The 20,623-nt window shown below is 39.5% G+C and overlaps 1 protein-coding gene across 2 annotated transcripts in view; it reads right to left on the bottom strand.

The window, feature by feature from the left end:
* ptprz1a (protein tyrosine phosphatase receptor type Z1a) overlaps nt 1-20,623 on the bottom strand; it is a 124,472-nt gene that overhangs the window by 49,879 nt on the left and 53,970 nt on the right. For both annotated transcript variants that reach the window (XM_085780260.1, XM_085780259.1), the window contains exons 4-10: nt 18,916-19,067; nt 17,591-17,686; nt 13,422-13,488; nt 13,174-13,331; nt 6,532-6,682; nt 2,400-2,584; nt 728-854 (exon numbers count right to left, since the gene is read on the bottom strand). In XM_085780260.1, the coding sequence (XP_085636386.1) occupies nt 728-854; nt 2,400-2,584; nt 6,532-6,682; nt 13,174-13,331; nt 13,422-13,488; nt 17,591-17,686; nt 18,916-19,067 (936 nt within the window). The remainder of the gene's footprint in view (nt 1-727; nt 855-2,399; nt 2,585-6,531; nt 6,683-13,173; nt 13,332-13,421; nt 13,489-17,590; nt 17,687-18,915; nt 19,068-20,623) is intronic.

Here is a 20,623-nt window from a genome sequence, read left to right as displayed (position 1 = left end):
AGAGACAGAGCATTTGAAAGAGTTCACAGAGAAACTTATGAAACAGTTAAAAGTACAGGAAAAAAAGACGAGTCCAACAACGAAAGAGTGATTAAATCCTCAAAGGACGTTTGGGTCGAACCCAGAGAGAAGAGAAAGAAGCGAAGGGAAGATGAGGAGCGAGATAAAGAACAAAAACATCGCTCATATCGTTCAGGGTTCAGAGGGAGGACGAGTGCGAGGATGGAAATGTTTCTCCAAGAAAATAAAGATCATGAAATATTACTGTGTTACTTGAAAGTGAGCAAAATAAATAAAAACTTCAACCTTTTTCCTGTCAAAATATAAATATCCGTCACAATTATGAGATAAAACATGATTAGAACTTGGCAAACAACACAAAGTTTGTCTTTGATTGGGTTAAGTCATAATTATGAGTCAGATCTTTTTTTGTTTATTCAAAACCATGAGAATAAGAACTTTTAATTACTTAAATTAAGTTTTAAATTCAAATCCCTGTTTATAATTTTGACTTTAAATCGTAATCAATTAACAAACAGCTCAATTTGATTGATTATTTCACTTATTAACTCATAATTTTGAGATACCATAACTTTGTGTGTTGGATGTTTTATAACAATATATTTTTCTCTCATGTATAAAAATCTCAACCCTCAGTCTAAACGAGATGTAAATGTGTCTCTTGAACGCTACGCTTGGTCTCGGTCTCGGTCTCGCTCGCTCTTACCGGGGTCGTCGACGGGCATGACGACCGTCAGCTGGTCGCTCACTCGTCCGTACAGACCGTTGGTGCAGACCGCCACCACCTGGACCACGTAGCTGCTGTTGGCCGACAGGTCGTCCAGTATCGCCCCCTGGTGGCGGGAAGAGGAACCACATTAAAATCATTAAAGAATGGAGATGAATTTACATCTTTTAATATCACATGATGGAATATTATTTAATTTTTATTTCACAATAAAAGCATGATGGAAAACCAGTAGGATTGATATAATAACAATGATTCTTGATGATCTGAGACCTGGACCTGGGATGAGTAGCAGAAACTGACTGATGGATTAACTGATTCATTCAAGTTCATGTTCTGCAAAAATCAGTTTTCAGACTTGATTAAAGCAGAAGTAAGCGGAATATTTGTGTTAAAGCAGAAGTAAGTGATATATTTGTGTTAATATAAGTCTTAAATAGTTATATCTTCCGACAGCAATCACTTACATAGAGTGTTTGGTCTGAAACACGGGTCTGTCAGTCACTCTGCTCTGCTCTGAGCCGAGGAGAAAACTTTCCTTGTATCCTACAACCTTTATCCAATGAGGAGAGAGAACAGCATAAAGGGGCAGTCCTCTCTGTGTGTGCAGCCAAGGGATGCGCGTGAATGTGGTGACGTAGGGACGAGGGCGGGGACTGCTAACTCCATCGGCTGACAGGAAGTTAGCCAAAACCACCGGATCACTTACTTCTGCTTTAACCTTGTTTCGGCCTCTGTATATGAAGCTGTTTTAGTTTATTTGGCTTTTTCAGTTTGTTTTCTTGTTACTTTTGTTATGGGTTTTAATTTATATTGCTGTTTTGACTTTTTTTTATGTAATGTTTCATTGGATTCCAGTAGTTAGTAAGAGCATTTTATCATTTTACTATAGGAGCCATCTATAATGTCCATGTTTGTACTGTATGTTGAACTATCTGTGTCAAGATAGAGTCAATGTGGTTTGTGGTTTGTAGTGAAGGTGCAACAGATTAGTTGACGATGCTCAGGTAACAGGAGAAAACTAACTGGAGCATTACTTAGTGTCTAATTCGTTCAATTCATTCATTAAATATCTGTTTATTACATTTCAGAAAGTTTGTTGAGGAGCTGCAGAGAAGCTGTGAACATTTCTGCAGCTCTGATTAGTTTATAAACAGAATGAAATGATCTGTAAAGTGAAAACTAATGAGACGGATATTTGGTCTAGTGACAGTTGAAGCTGTCTGTTTGTTTAAATCAAGTTGGTAACACTTTACTTGAATAGGTATTCATAAGATTGACATAAAACTTGACATAACAGCTGTCATAACCATCAATGAATACTTCTGACAGCTGTCGTTAAGTGTCATTCAGTAAGTTATGTCACTTTTAATGCAAAGTTGACATTGTTTGAGATGTCCTTGTTATGAGAACTTGACATAATTTTTAAAGTTTGGCAATTAGGTCTGCTATGACAGTTTAAATTGTCTTTATGTCAAGTTGTCAGAACAAAAACATCTCAAACAATGTCAACTTTGCATCAAAAGTGACATAACTTACCGAATAAAGTTGAATTTCCATGTCTGTAGTATCTCTGCTGCAGCAAAATGCTTCTGGCCTCAGTGTTTCTGTGTTTCTGTGTTTCTGTGTTTCTGTGTTTCTGGCCTCTCACCACGTCCTGGTCTCCGTCGGTCAGGTACTGGGCGGGGGCGGCGTTGTCAGCGCTGACCAGGCCGTAGGTGACGGAGTACTTCTCGATGCTGGCGTCGTACACGGCCCGCGGGCGCTCCCACGTCACCAGGAGGCTGCTCAGGTTGTACGGCGCCGCCTGGATGTTCTCCGGCTCAGAACTGCAGACTGAAGGAGAAGGAGAGAGGAAACACACTCTTTGGGTGACAATAGAATTAAAACACATCAAATGAAAGGATATAAATCAACAACCTAAATCTGAACGATGGATAAAGCCACTTTCAAAATTCTTGTTTTATTGTGTTGACACATTAGAGTCAGAAGTTTTTAAAGAGGAGGATTTTGGATATCTCTTTTTATCACTCTGTAAATGAGAAAATACTGTCACCAGCCCTAAAAAAAATCCCATTTGCCATGTTTTTAGTAATAAAATGTTGTATAAATCAGGCTGTGGATGATATATCAACAATCTCCTCTGTAAAAACCTTCAGAATATAGAAAGGGATCAAACTGGAAGGTTTGGTATCTGTAAGTGCTGCTGAAGTGGAGATTTCTAGCTCAGAGTCTGAGTCTGAAAAACTCATTTTGAGAAAACGGCCTTTAAAGACTTGTACTGTAAAATTCCATAGATTGTTAATGTCAATCGTACTTTAATGATTTGTTGCGGATACAGAGGAGATGAGCCTACATCATTGTTCAGGAGAGAGAGAGAGCTTTACAATGACATCTGACATGACCTGGGTCAGACTAACTTTTGGTGAATTTAGCAGAAATCTACCAACAAAAGAGACAAAATGAAGTAAAATAAAAACCTTAATGTGGATTTTCTAACATTTCATTTGACTTTTCTGAGAGAATACATGTTAAGGAAGAAAAATAGCCCCAAAATCTCAAAATTGATCAGTGCATTATTCACATCCTCTACATTGAAACATAAACCAGGGACCTGATGAGGAAAATTAAACAGAATATTCCTGTCTTTGTTCTCGGAGTGTGATTCTGGGTCAAGGCTGAGATTAACGGAGCAGAGAGATTACACCCATGACAAACGCTCCGAGGTCTGGGATTAACACAGATTAAGAGTAAAAAGGCTGCGGATCGATGACAATAGACCGGAGGAGAAGCTCTGACACTGACACATGTCTGAGGCTGAGCTGAGCCCAAACCTCCGACGACCTCTGACCTCCATCCACTCTGTCAGGGATCAGCAGAGTGGAGAGAAAAATGTTGCTCACGCTACAAAAACTGGCAATAAAACCAGATGAGTAGTGAACCAGTTAAACCAGAGACCAGAGATTTATGATCCCAGTCACAGAGAGAGAGAGTAAAGAGGAGGAGGAGGAGGAGGAAGAGGAGGAGGAGGAGCAGGAGGAGGAGGAGGAGGTGCAGGTGCAGGTTCGACCACTAGAGGGCAGAACGAGTCAGCAGAACAGACTGTTTGGATCAGAGCAGCTTATCACAACATGTATAGTGATAATGGATCATAATCTATGATCCGTTTCCTATTTTATCAGTTTCCTAGTTTTGATTTGATCAAACTTAAAGGGACATTGATCTGAATGTGAACAGAAATTTCTTCTTAAAGGGACAGTTCAACATTTAGTCAGATCCTCCTCTCACCATAACCCCTATAGTCATAGCAGTAGGTTCATCACCTTGTTGTTTGGAGATCGGCGGAGCAGAGCCGTGAGCTGCTCAGAGCTACGCTACGGAGGCTCATTATGGGATTTCTTGGTTTCCCTCATCAAACTCATCAAATACACAATCCAACAAGTCCACAACGCTCTGGTGGACAAGTTGTGAGCTGCACATTCACCACGCTATGAGATAATAACACAACGTTACCAGACAGAGTTGTTTTAGAGGGAAATTCATGCAAAACCGCTGATGCGCGTTGCCTTTAGGGACAGTTTTTCATCAAGTAGACTCTGCATTTCCCTCTAAAACAACTCTGTCTGGTAACGTTGTGTTATTATCTCATAGCGTGGTGAATGTGCAGGTCCCAACTTGTCCACCAGAGCGTTGTGGAGTTGTTGGATTGTGTATTTGATGAGTTTGATGATGAGGGACAGGGGACCTGTACCGTTCACTGAGCAGCTCACGTCTCTGCCCCGCCGATCTCAAAACAACATGCACCGATAATTAAAGGTAATGAACCATACCGCTTTGACTATAGAGATTATGGAGAGAGGAGGATCTGACTAAATGTTGAACTATCCCTTTAAGAAGAAATTTCCACGGCTAAAAAACATGGAGAGAGTGAGTTTCCAAAGATTCAATTTACAGCCTAGTACAGAAACACATCACTTCCTGTTTATACAACTCACATTGTATTTGATTAAGGATTAAAAATCAGTGTCTTTGCTGTGTATTTTTGGATTAGATTGAGTAAAAACAGAGAAAAAACAAAAGACTTTTGCAAAAAGAAACTACAAATTTCAAAAACTACAGAGAGATAAACCGACTTTAAACCTAAACTGCTGAGTCAGCATCAGTTTTAGCTGCAGATACAATGATCGTCCTGTGGTTTTCTAAGGAACAGGTTCACTGTCAAACCTCTACAAACAAGAGTTTTTGTTCTTTAACTTTTACAAAGTGATTTCTGTTCACATTCAGAACAGTTGGTTATGAACAGGAAGTAGTTTTATTTTGTTAACATGAAGGTCAGTGACAAACGTTAAATGATCCTCTGGTCTCTAATCAATACGCTTCATTACTAATTATGGATCAGAACCAGCGAGCAGCGTGGAGATCAATGTTTTCACCAAGTCAACCCGCTCTCTCTCCGTCACTCTCGGTTTATTTAGGTCACTGGTTTTCTATTCTCATCTCTCTCTCTTTTTCCACTTGTCTCTGATCCATTAACATTTTTTTTTTTTTTCCACAGAGTCAGACGGAGGTCAAACGTTTTATCATCTGAAATTAACTTTCACTTTAATTTGGTTTCTAATTTCTTCTGTATCATAACAACAATGAATTTATTAAACTAGATATAAGGGTCAGGGACAAATAAAAATTTGCTTTAAAAGCATCAGATCTGGACAAATGTACATTTTGTTCGTGTTGGTTTTATGTCATAAAAAATCAGACTGAATGTCCCTGAAAATGTCCAGTGGTGTAACCTCAAAAGAATAAAAACTAAACTTGAATATTTTATCCATCTACAGTGGATTTAAATGAACTCATAAAAAGTACTGTATAGTTTCTTCTGAAAACATTAAGTTGCTGTGTTTATTTTCATTTTAATGCATCTTGGCAACACTGAGCAGGACGTTTCCTGAAAACTAAAAGCTTTTTGGTCGAAATAATGTGAAAAAATGATGTCAAATTTGTCCAGAAACACAGTTTTGAATTGCAAAAGTGAATGAACATTTATTCCACATTTGAGTTCAGATTTATTTTCCTGTATATAGTCAGATTTGTATGAAAAAATATTGGTTACACCACTTGACACTGGGCTGCATCACATCATTGATTAGTGTTAGATTTAGAGACACATCCAGGATCTGCTGATTAATACTGTAACAGGGTTTATACAGGAATCTTTAAGTTCATTTTAATACCCTTTTAAGACTTTTTCAAGACCTTCTCAATATTTTTCAATACCTCACCGCAACTTCAAGCTGTAACCATTTACATCAGTGACACTTTTAACGTACTAACAGTTTTAGTTTGTGATAAAGACTATAGACCACTATAACATAACAGAATTCAAAATAGGCTGGGATAATAAATCAAAGGCAAATTTGATCAAAAAAAACATTGCTCCACTCAAAAAACAAAAACCACAATCTTCTTGTCTTTTTTATGCACCGGTTCATCTTTGGTTTTTAATAAAATGAATAAATTCACACACTTTTACAATGTTTTTTAGGACTCCAACTCTTGGACAGCGAATTCAGAAAAAATACCTTCAAAATGTTTGACTTTATAAAGTCGTGAAAAGACTTTTTAATACTTTTTAAGGGTCTTCATTTTCCCAAAATTGATTTATCACCTTTTAATATACTTTTCAAGACCCCGCGGATACTCTGTGTAATTACACTCAGGTAAATTAAATCTAAATATCTTTACAGTGTAAAGTTTTACAGTGTAAAGAGTGTGTGAGTTGTTACCTGGCGTGAGCAGCTCCTCGGTGCCGGTGTAGGACGAGAACACCTGGCCCATGAACTGCTGCTGCTGCTCCCTGTAGTTGTTCTGCAGGTAGTCCATCAGCATCACGTAGCCGGCCTGCTGCATCGTCATCACCTCGCAGAACATCTCCAGCTGACACGCGGTCACCATGACAACCACAACAACAACAACATCATGTTAGCAGCAGGCTGATGTATACACACTGCAAAAACTCAAAATCTTTCCAAGAATATTTGTCTTATTTCTTGTCAAAATGTCTCATTTCTAGTCAAATAATCTCTTTCCACTTAAAATAAGACTCATCACCTAAAAATCAACTTGTTTTCAGATCATTTTCACTTGTTTCAAACAAATTTTCACTTGAAATAAGTAGAAAAATCTGCCAGTGAAAGCAAGTTTTTTGAGCTTGTAATAAGAAAGAAAAACTTGCTCCACTATCTACTATGATTTCAAGTTAATATATGCTTGAAAGAAGTAAAACGTGTCAAAAACAAGCTACTTTTTAATGTGATGAGTCTTATTTTAAGTAGAATGAGATTTGTTTTGACTAGAAATAAGACAAATGTTCTTGGTAAGATTTTGAGTTTTTGCAGTGCATCACAGTATATTAGAATAAAACTGAGAATAAATGAGGTTACTGTTAATTTACTAATTGATTTAGTTATTTTATATTAACTTTTAACTTTATCTTGGTTGTATTGTTAAACTGATGTAAAACTGATATTAGGCTCTGTATTATTTACTTTGGGTGTGAGGTTGTTAATGACAAATTAAATTATTATCTGTCAACAAACGGTGAGAGTTCAGGTGTTTTCACTTCTTCACACTCCTTTCTGAATGGGCTGGCCAGTAGCCAGGACTGATGGAGCATTGTAGTGTGTGAATGGGTGTCTGTGTCTCTACATTGTATCATGTTTATTTTCTACTATGAACTTGTACTATGACTGAACTTATGTTTTGTATCTTTGTTGCAACATGGACCCGAGACAGCACATCTCAAGGAGCTATCCTGTGAAATAAAGTCGAATAAAAGTCGAATGTTATTAAAAAAGAACAAGTTATCAAGTGTTTGACAATTTGCTTTACGCTTTTCATTGTGTTTCATGTAAAAAATAATAATAATAATATTAATAATAACAATACCCAATACAATAATTATCATAACATTTCTGTTGTGTGATGAAGTTCAAATTCAAATTGATGAAGTTGTTTTCTGAATTTTTCTTTGCATCTGTTTTGTGCAGCTGCAGTGAGTGAATTGACCACTCAGGGCCACCGTACACAGAAAAAAAAACACAATATTCATCCATTTAATAACTCAGTTTGATCCAGTCTCTAGTGTTAAAGTGTAAATAAAGAAATAAAGAACAACATAGAGCAGACAGAGGAGACGCCAGGTGTCTGCTCCTGAAGTGGATGGGCGGAGGAGCCATGAATCACTGCGTAATGAGCCTTTAACCTGCTCAGGTGAGTCACCTCCTCCCAACCCCCCTCCCTCCTCCTCCTCCTCCTCCTCCTCCTCCTCCTCCCTCCGGTTACACAACAACAACACAACATAACATCATCATCATCATCATCATCATCACACCTGAGCGGAGCTGAGTGAGAACCATTAAGATTATTTCAGGCTCGTTAAAGTCACAACGCAAAAAAAAACAAAAAAACAATTAAGTGCTGAAGTGAAGTGAGCAGGAATGTGGACCAGCTGGGACACGACACGGACGTCTAGAGACCTGGAGACTCTGGACGTCCCGGGGTAGAGAGACAGAGACAGGGAGGGAGGGGAGAGGGGAGGGGGGGTAATGGTGAGGACGAAGCCTGCAGGACATTCCTTCCTGGAATATGAGGCTTTATGCACAGCTCCACTACTTCCTGAACTTAAACCCGCTCCTTTACTTCCTGTCTTACACTATTGAACAAACTGATGAATCCAGGTGTGTCCGAGTAGTCACAATGGTCAGACACACCTGGATTAATCAGGCATTTGTGCAGTCATTTTAATGTTTGTTTGTTTTTTTGTTTCTATTGTCTTTTCCATTTCCACTATTTCATCTTATGCCTGTTCACTGTTTTTCTGTATGATGTTTTCTTCACTTTCTACTGTAATTGCTTTATTTTTTCAATGATATTGTATTTGTATTTTGTGAAGCATCTTGTAACCTTGGTTTTGAAAGGTGCTATAGAAATAAAGTTTATTATATATTATTATTATTATTTAAGTTCAGGAAGTAGTGGAGCTGTGCATAGAGAACTTAAACCAGGGGCTGGATTCACCAATATGTTATTAAGAAAGATCTTAAGAAATGCCTTAAGAAGAAAATTAAGAAGTTCATCAGAAAGTTATTAAGTGCAATTCCTCAATATTTTCCTACAAACAGTCTTAAGAACAGTCATTTCTTACAAATTTCTTAGTTTTCCTAAGAACTTCTTAAAATACGTCACTGCATCAAACAGCATAGTTTGCGTCTTAAAGGTAGAGTCCGGAGTTTAGACTGTGTGTAATTAATTAAAAATATATATTTACTTACTACCTACCAGTCTAAACTTGTCTAAAATTTGTTTAAAAAGGTGATTTTAGAGGTTTACCTATCCACCGTAGAAATTTAAAGACAGGTCAAGGTTGTCTTAAAGTTAAGAAAAAAAGTAAAGAACAAATTTGAGAACTTTGATTTCAAGAATACCATTTATTCTTACGTTTTTTCTTCAGAAGAAACTTAAGAAGAAAGTTGAGAAAATACTTAAGAACTTTTTTGGAGAATATGACTTCTTCTCATTTTTCTTCTTAAGACTGAAGTTAAGAAGAAAATTACACTTAAGAAGATTTGTTTTTTTCTTAAGAAGGTTTTGTGAATCTGACCCCCAGCTCCTTTACTTCCTGTCTTACACTATTGGACAAACTGATGAATCCAGATGTGTCTGACCATTGTGACTCCTCAGACACACCTGGATTCATCAAGTTTGTCCAATAATGTAAGACAAATAAAAGATAAAGGAGCTTGTTTAAGTTCAGGAAGTAGTGGAGCTGTGCATACATAAAGCCTGTACGGGGCTTTTATTTTGAAACTTCTGCCGTTTTATTGGCTCGTTATAAATTCAGGCAAAGACGAGAGCTCAGAGCTTTTTGCTTTTTGACCCTTTTTGATTCATAAACCTGAACACACACACACACACACTCCCATGGTGCAGATAGTATAGTGTGTGTGTGTGTCTGTGTGTCTGTGTGTCTGTGTGTCTGTGTGTGTGTGTGTGTCTGTGTGTGTGTGTGTGTGAGGCCTCCTGCTTTATGACAGCTGTGTGTTCAGAGTCGATGATCTGCTACCGTCACACTGAAGCCTTTTAGTCAAAACCCTTTTGTGTGTCTGTGTTTGTGTGTGTGTTTCCACATGGTTTTTCAAGTGTGTGTGTATCTGTGTGTGTGTGTGTGTGTGTGTGTGTGTGTGTGTGTGTGTGTGTCCCCGCATGTTTCAGCTTAAATACCGTAGAGATCTTTTGTGAGCCAATATTTGTTTGATGTAATGACGGCCTCTGTATGGCTGTCAATCATGGTGTGGCCTGAGGGCAGTTACACACAAACACACACACAGTCATACAAACACACACACACACACACACACACACACACACACACACACACACACACACACACACACACTGGCTTGTTGACAGCTGTGAGCCTCTCCCTCTCCCTGTGAGTCTCCAGACCTCTGGTATGATAATTCCTCCTTTCAGCTCCGTCGACATGTTTCTAAAAGCTTCTTGTTCACCGACGTTTCTCTGATTGTTTCTCTTCTCTTTTCTTTTCATGTCGGAGGAAAAACTCCAGAACGGAACCACATGGACCACACGGTCCGCAGCCGAGCACCACACACACACACCGCACAGACACACACCGACACACACTGTAGTCTACCCTCGGCCATGAGGCTCTAGTTTGACAAACACTATGTCTATGCAACATCTTATTTTGGTTTTCCTGTCATGTGGTGCTGTTTGGACGTCTGACACATGTAAATGAGCCCAAATATGTTATATACAAATGTTTTTAGCCCCTCACAAATACTAAATGATTCTGTCTTAATCCAATATACTATAATATCAGCCAGCTCTGATTGTTTAATATATCTACAGTGGCGATGGGACAAGATCAATTGTTTTATCAGCTGATATTAGTAAAAACTGAAGGTAGCCTAATAATGTGTAATGACAAGTCTAAACTAAAATACGATAAAAAGGATAAATACATTGATGATTAATGAGTAATGAATGTATTGACCTGTGTGATAAACTTGGTACTGAGATGGATAGTCCAGTCCATCGCTATGTACAGTTTGTATAGAGATATTATAGATAGCCTATTAACACACATATGTAGGTATATATATAATATAAGGTATATAAACTCGATAAATCTTATAGATCTTATTTATTCTTCTCAGTTAAGTTTTAAAAAATCAATGTTTAAATTGTTTTATCTCGTTATCTTGCTCTCTTATGCAACTTACAATCTTTTAAATAGTGTAGGCAAAATAAGCTGCTGCTTCAGCCTACGCCTTTTCAGTTCAACTTGACATAATAATCCAAATTATATACATATTATGTTAAAAAAGAAAAAAAGAGAAAGAAATTTGATCAAAAACCAAGCCAAAAGCCATCAGGTCTCGTGATGGACGCGCTGAAAGCTGCAGTTCCTCTCCTGACCACTAGAGTGAGTCTCCAGCAGTGAGTCAGTCTCCTTTAACTTGTTTACAGCCTGGTTTGATCTCTACTGCTCACTTCCTGTTTATTTTTCTTTAAGTGTAAACAGGTGAGCTCAGTGAAGTGTTTAACAAAGTCTGGATCTGTACAAAAGGTACGATACAGAAACAGGTTTGGTCACATACAGATAATTTCTTCCTTCATCACAACTGTTAATTAAACTCTTGAACTCTTAATTAAACCCTTTTTTTCTTTTCTTTTTTTTTCTTTTGACCAAAGCTGAAGGTTCTGCATAGCTGAAGTTGTTTCACTTTTAGCTTGGTATGTATCCAACTCTCTGCTCTGCACACGTACGCCCCAGTCTGTTTGGCTGGGAGTCTAAAAATATCTGGGCAACGTCTCTGAGTCCACGTCGTCCATCTTTACAAACAGTGTTTGGTGTCAACACAACAAACGCCTCATTCACACTTGAACATTTTACAGCTGATTTTCAGCAGAAAAGGAAGTTACAATTTTCCATAAACAGAGAAATAAATTGACTCTAAACCAAAAACTCAGACAACAACGTTTGAGGAAATGTAAGACAACACTGCAGATTACAGCCTTAAAGGGATACGGCAACATTTTTTTTTTTTTTACATGTCTTGCCTCACTCCCGAGTCCATGACCAGCAGATAGACGCCATCCTTTCGACTGTGCGTGCAGTAACAAGGGAGATAGAGCCGTATCGCCCGTTATTAGCTTAGCTCAAACGCTGGAAGTGTATGGGTAGTGTTAGCCTGCTTCCACCTAAAGTCGCTAATTAGCTTAGCTCAAACACTGGAAGTGTATGGGTAGTGTTAGCCTGCCTCCACCTAAAGTCATCAGAGAAACTCTTCAGCAACTCTAAAGGGAAACCGGCGGGCCGATCTTGGTCTCAGAGCTGACAAAACTCTCCGGTAAGGCATCTTGAGCGGTCAAATGCCGCTAACGGGACGAGATCGGTCAAAACGGAGGGTTCAAGCTAAGACGCTTTATTTTGGTTCAAGCTAGCTACATCGAGGGTAGGTTAGCTTCCTGTTTCAAAGTAAAAGCACAAATTCTATCGTCATGGTTTTCTGTATGTAAAGGGCAACGGGTGTTTTATTTTGTGAAAGTAACCGGAAGTGCGTTGGTCACGGCTAGCTTGAGTAGTGTTGAATTCGTCCGAACAAAATTGTAAACAGCTGGTATTTAGACAAATTAACGACACACTGCTGATCTAAACGGCTACTTTCTCGCCTAAACATGTTTGAAACGTTGATAAAGTGATATTACAGAGTTTAGAGCTTAAATGAAATCAGCTTCTGACTGCTGATTTCGGCTCAGGTAGCAGGCAGGCTAACATTACCCATACACTTCCAGCGTTTGAGCTAAGCTAATTAGCAACTTTAGGTGGAGGCAGGCTAACACTACCCATACACTTCCAGCGTTTGAGCTAAGCTAATTAGCGACTTTAGGTGGAGGCAGGCTAACACTACCCATACACTTCCAGCGTATGAGCTAAGCTAATTAGCGACTTTAGGTGGAGGCAGGCTAACACTACCCATACACTTCCAGCGTATGAGCTAAGCTAATTAGCGACTTTAGGTGGAGGCAGGCTAACACTACCTATACACTTCCAGTGTTTGAGCTAAGCTAATTATGGGAGATACGGCTCTATCTCCCTTGTTACTGCACGCACAGTGGAAAGGATGGTGTCTATCTGTTGGTCATGGACTCGGGAGTGAGGCAAGACACGTAAAAAAACAAAAGGTTGGCGTATCCCTTTAAGAATGTAGACGCTAATTTATAATGTGAAGTTTTGCAGACAAGACGAACTGTTGAGACCTCGGTTCACCTTCAGGCCGTGTTGGTTTCCATGGAGACGCTCCAACACCTGTAGCTACAGCTCAACTGAACCTTCTCACCTGTTCGTCGGAGACGGTCGCCGTGCTCTTGAAGACGATCCACTCCACGACCTCGCTGCAGGGCGGCGTGGTCAGAGAGCCGTTGTAGATGAAGTATTTGTCCGTGGAGTTGGGCAGGAGGCCTCGGAGGGTGAAGGGTGAAACCTCGGCGCTCTTTCCTAGACCGCAGAGCAGAGGAGAGAACGTCACAGCAACGTCACAACGTCACACAGGGAACAGATGGGAAGAAGAGGAAGAAGCTGACGTACCGTATCTGCTCACGCTGAGGATGCTGTCCACGATGGACGCGTAGTTGGCGTTGTCTTCAGTGGTCGTCTGGGAGGAGAAAACCAAACAGACCTGACTGTGAATACTGTATATGAAAGTCTTTACTTGAACAAAACATGACATTTAAATCAACTTCACTGGAGTCAAAAAGGTTTCAATTAAAACTTTGAAACCATTTTAATGCCACATAAAATACACATTAACTCCTTATTTATAGTCGGTAGTGTCAAAACCGTCGTAAAGTAGCCTATAATGAAACATTTTACGACATTATAAAGCCCAGAATAATCTATTATTTTATCACATTTTTCCAACAAATTCCAATAATTCCTAATGATGATATAGGCCTAAGTTAAAGGGATAGTTCAACATTTTGGCAAACTGACCCATTGCCATAATCCCTATAGTCATAGCAGTAGGTTCGTTACCTTTAATTGTCGGTGCAAGCTATTTTTAGAACGGCTGCTCAGAGCTACGCTACGGAGGCTCATGGGATTTCTTGGTTTCCCTCATCAAACTCATCAAATACACAATCCAACAACTCCACAACGCTCTGGTGGACAAGTTGTGAGCTGCACATTCACCACACTATGAGATGATAACACAACGTTACCACACAGAGTTGTTTTAGAGGTAAATACATGCAAAACCACTGATGCGCGTTGCCTTCAGAGACAGTTTTTCATCAAGCAGTCTCTGAATTTCCCTCTACAACTCTGTCTGGTAATGTTCTGTTATTATCTCATAGCGTGGTGAATGTGCAGGTCACAACTTGTCCACCAGAGCGTTGTGGAGTTGTTGGATTGTGTATTTGATGAGTTTGATGAGGGGAAACCAAGAAATCCCAAGAGCCTCCGTAGCGTAGCTCTGAGCAGCTCGCGGCTCTGCTCCGCCGTTCTAAAAATAGCTTGCACCGACAATTAAAGGTAACAAACCTACTGCTATGACTATAGGGATTATGGCAATGGGCCAATTTGCCAAAATGTTGAACTATCCCTTTAATACATCAATATAATGCTTTAATGACTTAATTTTATACGTTTAATACTTTCAAACGCCTGTGCACAACCTGAATCTTTTAGGTTGGTCTGTTTGGTTATTAATGTATTAATGTTCCTTTCTTACTGTTCTCTAAACTACTTTAAAATCTTCTGACATGAGTCTTCGACTGTACAGGAACACCTGGTTGTTGGAGTCACTGTGTTTGAGGAAGTTGTGTTTACTGAGTCTTGTGGATTCCTTTTGTCGGCTCTCTAAAGGTACAATGACAGGCTGGATTGGATTTAATAAACATGTTTCTTTGGAACAATAACAGATGCCAGAGCCAGACCCAAAACACTTAAAAGTGGGCGTTTCACCAAGAACCAGTCTGACAGGAGTTCACCTCAGTCTATGAGAGTTCTCCGTGCCATCATGTCTCCACACACATGGTGAGAGTTTAAGGGATAGTTCACCCAAAATTGAAATTTCACTCATTATCTCCTCCCCCTCATGTGGACTAAGGGCTGGGAGAAGTTTCAGAGTCCTCCGTGGCTTCTCTGAGTTACAGGGGGTCTCGGCGTAGCAGTGCATGTCCATATAACGGTTGCAAATGGATACCAACTGTCTTCGTAACAAAAAGACACACCAAAAAACATCCAAATACCTCCATGCTGCTCGTATTTAATGTCCGTCTATATTTCAAGCTTGTTTGTAGCGGAAGCTTCCCGGTTCGTCCAAATTTGACGAACCGGGAAGAGGAGCTTCGAGAAGCTTCCGCTACAAAACAAGCTTGAAATATAGACTTATTAAATTTTTTTCGGGACAATTTCGCATTTCGGGGCTTCAATACAAGACGGACATTACATACGAGCAGCATGGAGGTATTTGGATGTTTTTTGGTGTGTCTTTTTGTTACGAAGACAGTTGGTATCCATTTGCAACCGTCATATGGACATGCACTGCTACGCCGAGACCCCCTGTAACTCAGAGAAGCCACGGAGGACTCTGAAACTCCTCCCAGCCCTTAGTCCACATGAGGGGGAGGAGATAATGAGTGAAATTTCAATTTTGGGTGAACTATCCCTTTAAAGCAACACCTGAAGTGTTCAACTAAATAAACGTGAAACGACGGCTTGTTTGTGTTATCTGAGTCTCAAAGAGGGAAAACAGCTTGATTAAAGCCCCCGGCCAGGCCCAAACCCCTGCATCTGTCAGGTAACATCACCAACAAAACCACTGGACAAACCTCAACATGAATCTTGGAAAAGTCCAAACGATTGCTCAGTTACCTGCTGAGGCGGCTGGCACGGCACAAAGACAAAAGATTCACCACTATTTTTTGCTGTGTTTGGTAGTTTTCCCACCCTGATCTCCACCCAACCTGAAGCCTAAACACACACACACTCACACACACACTCACACAGCCTGCAGCGTCACATCAGACATCCTTCAGAGTTTCGTTCCAACGTGGCCTCTGTCGGCTCTAACACGCCAACACGGCCGGAGGCAACGCGACTGCACCAAAGCAGAAAAAGGGAAGAGAAACGCCTGCACGACGCTCCGTACGAACCCTGGCACCGAGCGCCAAACACAGACGAGCATCCTGAGCCAGAAACATGAATCAATCCACCGACACACGGAGGCTTCAGCACCGTGTTGTACAGGTGGTCTCTGATTCACTCCAACTTCCCTCACCTTCAACGAGAAGCCGTCAATAAAGTCACGTTCTGCCAACTTTTACAATTTCAGGTGAGCTTCACATCAACCAGCACCAGAGACTGAGTTGTGTATCAGAGCTGGTATGAAGCCAAAACCCCTGTTAGCCTCCCTGTTAGCATTCAGCACAACAACACTCGTTCCACACAACTCAGAAAGTGAGATTTCACAGCGCTGAAGTTACTATTCTTAGTTAATGATATAGACATCTGCATGTGCAATCGTGTGCTATGGGCATAGTGCAATTTAATTCAATCCTGCACTTATGCACTTGTCACTTAAGCAAACAGCATCTTTTGGTCCCCTTACTTTTTTGCCAAATGGCTCATTTCCATCCTCAGTCCCATTGGCAGGTTGATGTTAGACATAAAAACAATGACGATAAAAAGTACAAGAGGCAGGACTAAGACATAAAACAATGTGCCATGATACACTTGACAGCTACAATCCCACATATTTACATACGTATATCTACGGTTCCCATTTAAAAAAAAAAAGAATAAATCTGAAATCTGACGGACAGTCTGATTTGCGATAACTGAGAATTAAATTTGGTCTGGTACATAAAGCTGTAATATTAGCTAACGGCTTAAATTAGAAGTCTGGTGCAGCTATAATGACAAGTTTAGCAACAGCATGTTCGGCCAGTTTAGCTGTTACGATGGTTCAAGTCACTTGAGCAAGTAAAACAGTGTAGTTTGGGTTAACTTTAGTTAGTGTTAGCTAATTATTGTAACAGCTAATTGTTTAATTAGCAGCACACACTGGTTTGTGATAGTTAATGAACAATTCACACGTCTTAGTTTGGGACAAGTAGGCTAACAGTTAGTGCTGGTTTTTGGTTAAAGGCCATAATCATATGCAAGAATAGAGAAATGTGTTTGTTATCTCAAGGTAGCAAGAACAAGACTAGAACCCAAACCAGGGCTGCAAGAAAAGAATGACATCATTTATTTCCTTGCATGTCCGAGCAAAAAGAACTAATTTCTCTGTTCTTGTAGAGTAGTTACTATGTGCAGACCTTTAGTAAAGCTGTAAAAAATGGTTTAATTTTGTGGCTAAACAGTCTAGATAAGCTAATGGACAGTCTAGTAACTGAAACAGGTTGGGTCAGTTCAGCTGTTGAAATGATGCTCTAGCTCGATTATAGGTCAGTTAGCTCGTACAGTAGCTTCTCCTTTGGGATAACGAACCGTTGTTACGTTAGTAGCAACGCCGTGTGTTTGAGGACAGCTAATGAGCAGTTAAGCAACTGAAACTTCGTTAACTAATGAGTCAGTGGAAGTTGGTTCATTAGCTAAAAACCTTTAATTCTACTAAACTTGAACTTTTTCACACCCCTCCCTCTGTTAGTTTATTCATCCCTCCAATGTTTTATGAGTTGAATGGATTACTGTGTTTTAATCACCATTTTACTGACAAATGACATACACATACACATTATAACACACACCTCAAACAGCACAGCGAGCGCGGTGATTCTGCCTCCGGCCTTGATGGTTTCATCTAGTGAGTCAAAGCGATGGGCTTCGTAACAGTAGATCTGCATCTGTGGGTGAAAACAGAAACATGTTCAACCAGACAAAGAGCGAGTCCAGTCATGTGAAGACACCGTGTGTGTTCAGCCTCAGATCCGTCAGCAACACGTCGTCGTCCTTCTGACTGAATATTAATGACTGAAGGTCAGAGTGAAGCCTGTAAACATTAATTAGTGGGGTAAAAATAACTGAGCGTTAAAATACAAACAGCCGTGGAGCAGCAGATTATTAACACTGTTTTAATACACTTCATTTATTAGATTTTTAATTGGTCTTCGGGTAATTTTGGTTGGTTTTTGTTCTCCTCTTTTAATTAATTTTCAGCAGCAAAATAGACATACATACAAATCTACATGCCGCACCACTAAACTATACATTCTGATTGGTTTTTAATTGAGGATTAAAGAATCCAATCATGTAGTCAAGAAAATAACAAAGAGATTATTCAATGAGGAAATAATCATAAAATACATTTAAAAAGATATACCAAACATAAACATTAACACATGAATAATAATAATTATAGTTTATAGTTTATTTCGGACATGTTAAAAGAAATAAAACATAATACAGTAATGGACAGACATAACAAATAAAGACTTTGCAAGGACAAGGACTACACATGAACAAAAATAAAATAATTGAAAATAAAGATAATTCAATTTATTTATTTTTTGTTGTTTTTTCACAACCCAAAAAGGAGTAGGCTACACTGTAAAAACTCAAAATCTTAACCATGAACATTTGTCTTATTTCTAGTCAAAATGTCATTTCTAGTCGAAACAAATCTCATTCTACTTAAAATAAGACTCATCACATTAAAAAGTAGCTTTGTTTTTTTGTTTTGTTTTTTTTTTACTTCTTTCAAGCATATTTTCACTTTAAATATGTAGAAAAATCTGATAGTGGAGCAAGTTTTTCTTTCTTATTACAAGGACAAAAAACTTGCTTTCACTGGTAGATTTTTCTACTTATTTCAAGTGAAAATTTGTTTGAAACAAGTGAAAATGATCTAAAAACAAGTTCATTTTTAGGTGAAGAGTCTTATTTTAAGTGTTAAGACAAGAAATAAGACAAATATTCTGGGAAAGATTTTGAGTTTTTGCGGGAAGTGTGGGAAGAAGTAAAACTTATTTACTCCCACCCCTTATTCATAAATTATCTATCAAGCTATGTAGTCATTATAGTCTATACAATAATTAGTGTATCTTATTATTATTATTATTATGGTATATTTCACCTCCAGAGGGTATTTGACTCCATCCAGACTGTGCTCGGAGCCGTCTGAAGAAGCGTTGCAGCGCCCCCAGTGGAAGGTGATCCGCCCCACCTTGAACTTGGACCTGAGGCCTCCTCTGCTGACGTAAAACTCTCCATCCACATCCACCGCCACTGAGAAGAGATGGAGACACACACACATAAGAATATAAACACACACACTGCAAAAACACAACATCTTTCCAAGAATATTTGCCTTATTTCTTGTCAAAATGTCTCAACTAATGTCTCAACTTGTCAAAACTAAACTCTTTCCACTTAAACGAAGACTCATCACCTAAAAATCAACTTGTTTTTATATAATTTTCACTTGTTTCAAACAAATTTTCACTTGAAATAAGTAGAACAATCTGCCAGTGAAAGCAAGTTTTTTGTGCTTGTAATAAGAAAGAAAAACTTGCTCCACTATCAGATTATTTCAAGTGAAAATCTGCTTGAAAGAAGTAAAAAGTGTCTAAAAACAAGCTGATTTTTATGTGATGAGTCTTATTTTAAGTAGAATGAGATTTGTTTTGACTAGAAATAAGACAAATATTCTTGGTAAGATTTTGAGTTTTTGCAGTGCAAGTGATGCTGCTTTATATTTCTTTATTTGCCGTCTGCAAACAAACTTTCTCACCCAGAACAAATTGTGTCGAAGCTTCTTTTAATAAAGCTTTGAAGCCTCGACCACAACGCGACCAAAGACCTCTCACTGGATATGAGGGATTATAAAATGTAGAGAAGATCAAAAGCCGAGAGCTTCTGCACCACATACTGTAATACTCCACCACCAACACCGTTATCGGCCCGTCAGACAATGAGTCAGCGGATGAGGAGATCTTCTTCAGGTTGGTCTTTGTGCGATGTGACAAAAGCTCCTTCCCTGGAGGGTCGAAACCTTCTTTGATGGCCTAATAACGGCGGAGCGTGAAACAGTCCTTTAATCTTCCGTGCTGTACTCTACTGTACGTCTCAGCCCACCCTCCTCTTAACACACAGGCCATGTGACTGTTGTTTCGTGGGGATAATAGATATTTTTCATGTGAATGCACTGATGAAATCCAGTATTTGCAGAGTCATTAGGCGGCTGAACCCTGCAGCTCTGCACACTTTGAGGGCCGTGTTTGCTTTAGGAAGGTTTTTATTCTCTTATTACACTTTGATCCGTGTGCGGTTGGCCTCATCCATGTCCTCTTTTGTCGGCCTGTGGTCTGCGCTTGTCTTGTTGTTCCACCATGTTCTCTTTTAACCCCCGTCTGAAATCTAATTTCCCCTCGAGGGAGGGCAAATATTGACTCAACTTGTCACTGATTCACTCGTGTTGAAAAGTTTGTTTGCTGCCGTATCAAAAGCACAAAACGATCCATACGCTGCAACCATCGCCTCTCTTCTTTTTTTTTTTTTTTCCCCAAAATCCGAAATCTTCCACTGGTAGCCGAGTATGCTGCTCCGGGAGCTTTGTGAGGCCGGTGTATGGGAAGGCAGTCAGCGCCTTGAACCTACACTGGGCCCATTTGTGCGCTCATAAAAACAGGTTTAAGTACTGTCGGCCTGAACCGTGCTCAGATTGTCCACCAAACATCTCCATTAATAAAAGCCTTTGGTGCAGCTGGCGGCCGAACAACAACTACAACAGAGTGCTTCTTATTTCGCTGAGAGTCCCGTTGCTAAGAAGCGCTGGACCCGTC

The sequence above is a fragment of the Trachurus japonicus genome, chromosome 6 (assembly GCF_045865225.1).
Source record: "Trachurus japonicus isolate A0001 chromosome 6, Traja_1.0".
Taxonomy (NCBI): Eukaryota; Metazoa; Chordata; class Actinopteri; order Carangiformes; family Carangidae; genus Trachurus; species Trachurus japonicus.
Note: the sequence above shows the minus strand (reverse complement) of the source record. Positions and strands in the feature narration are given on the sequence as shown.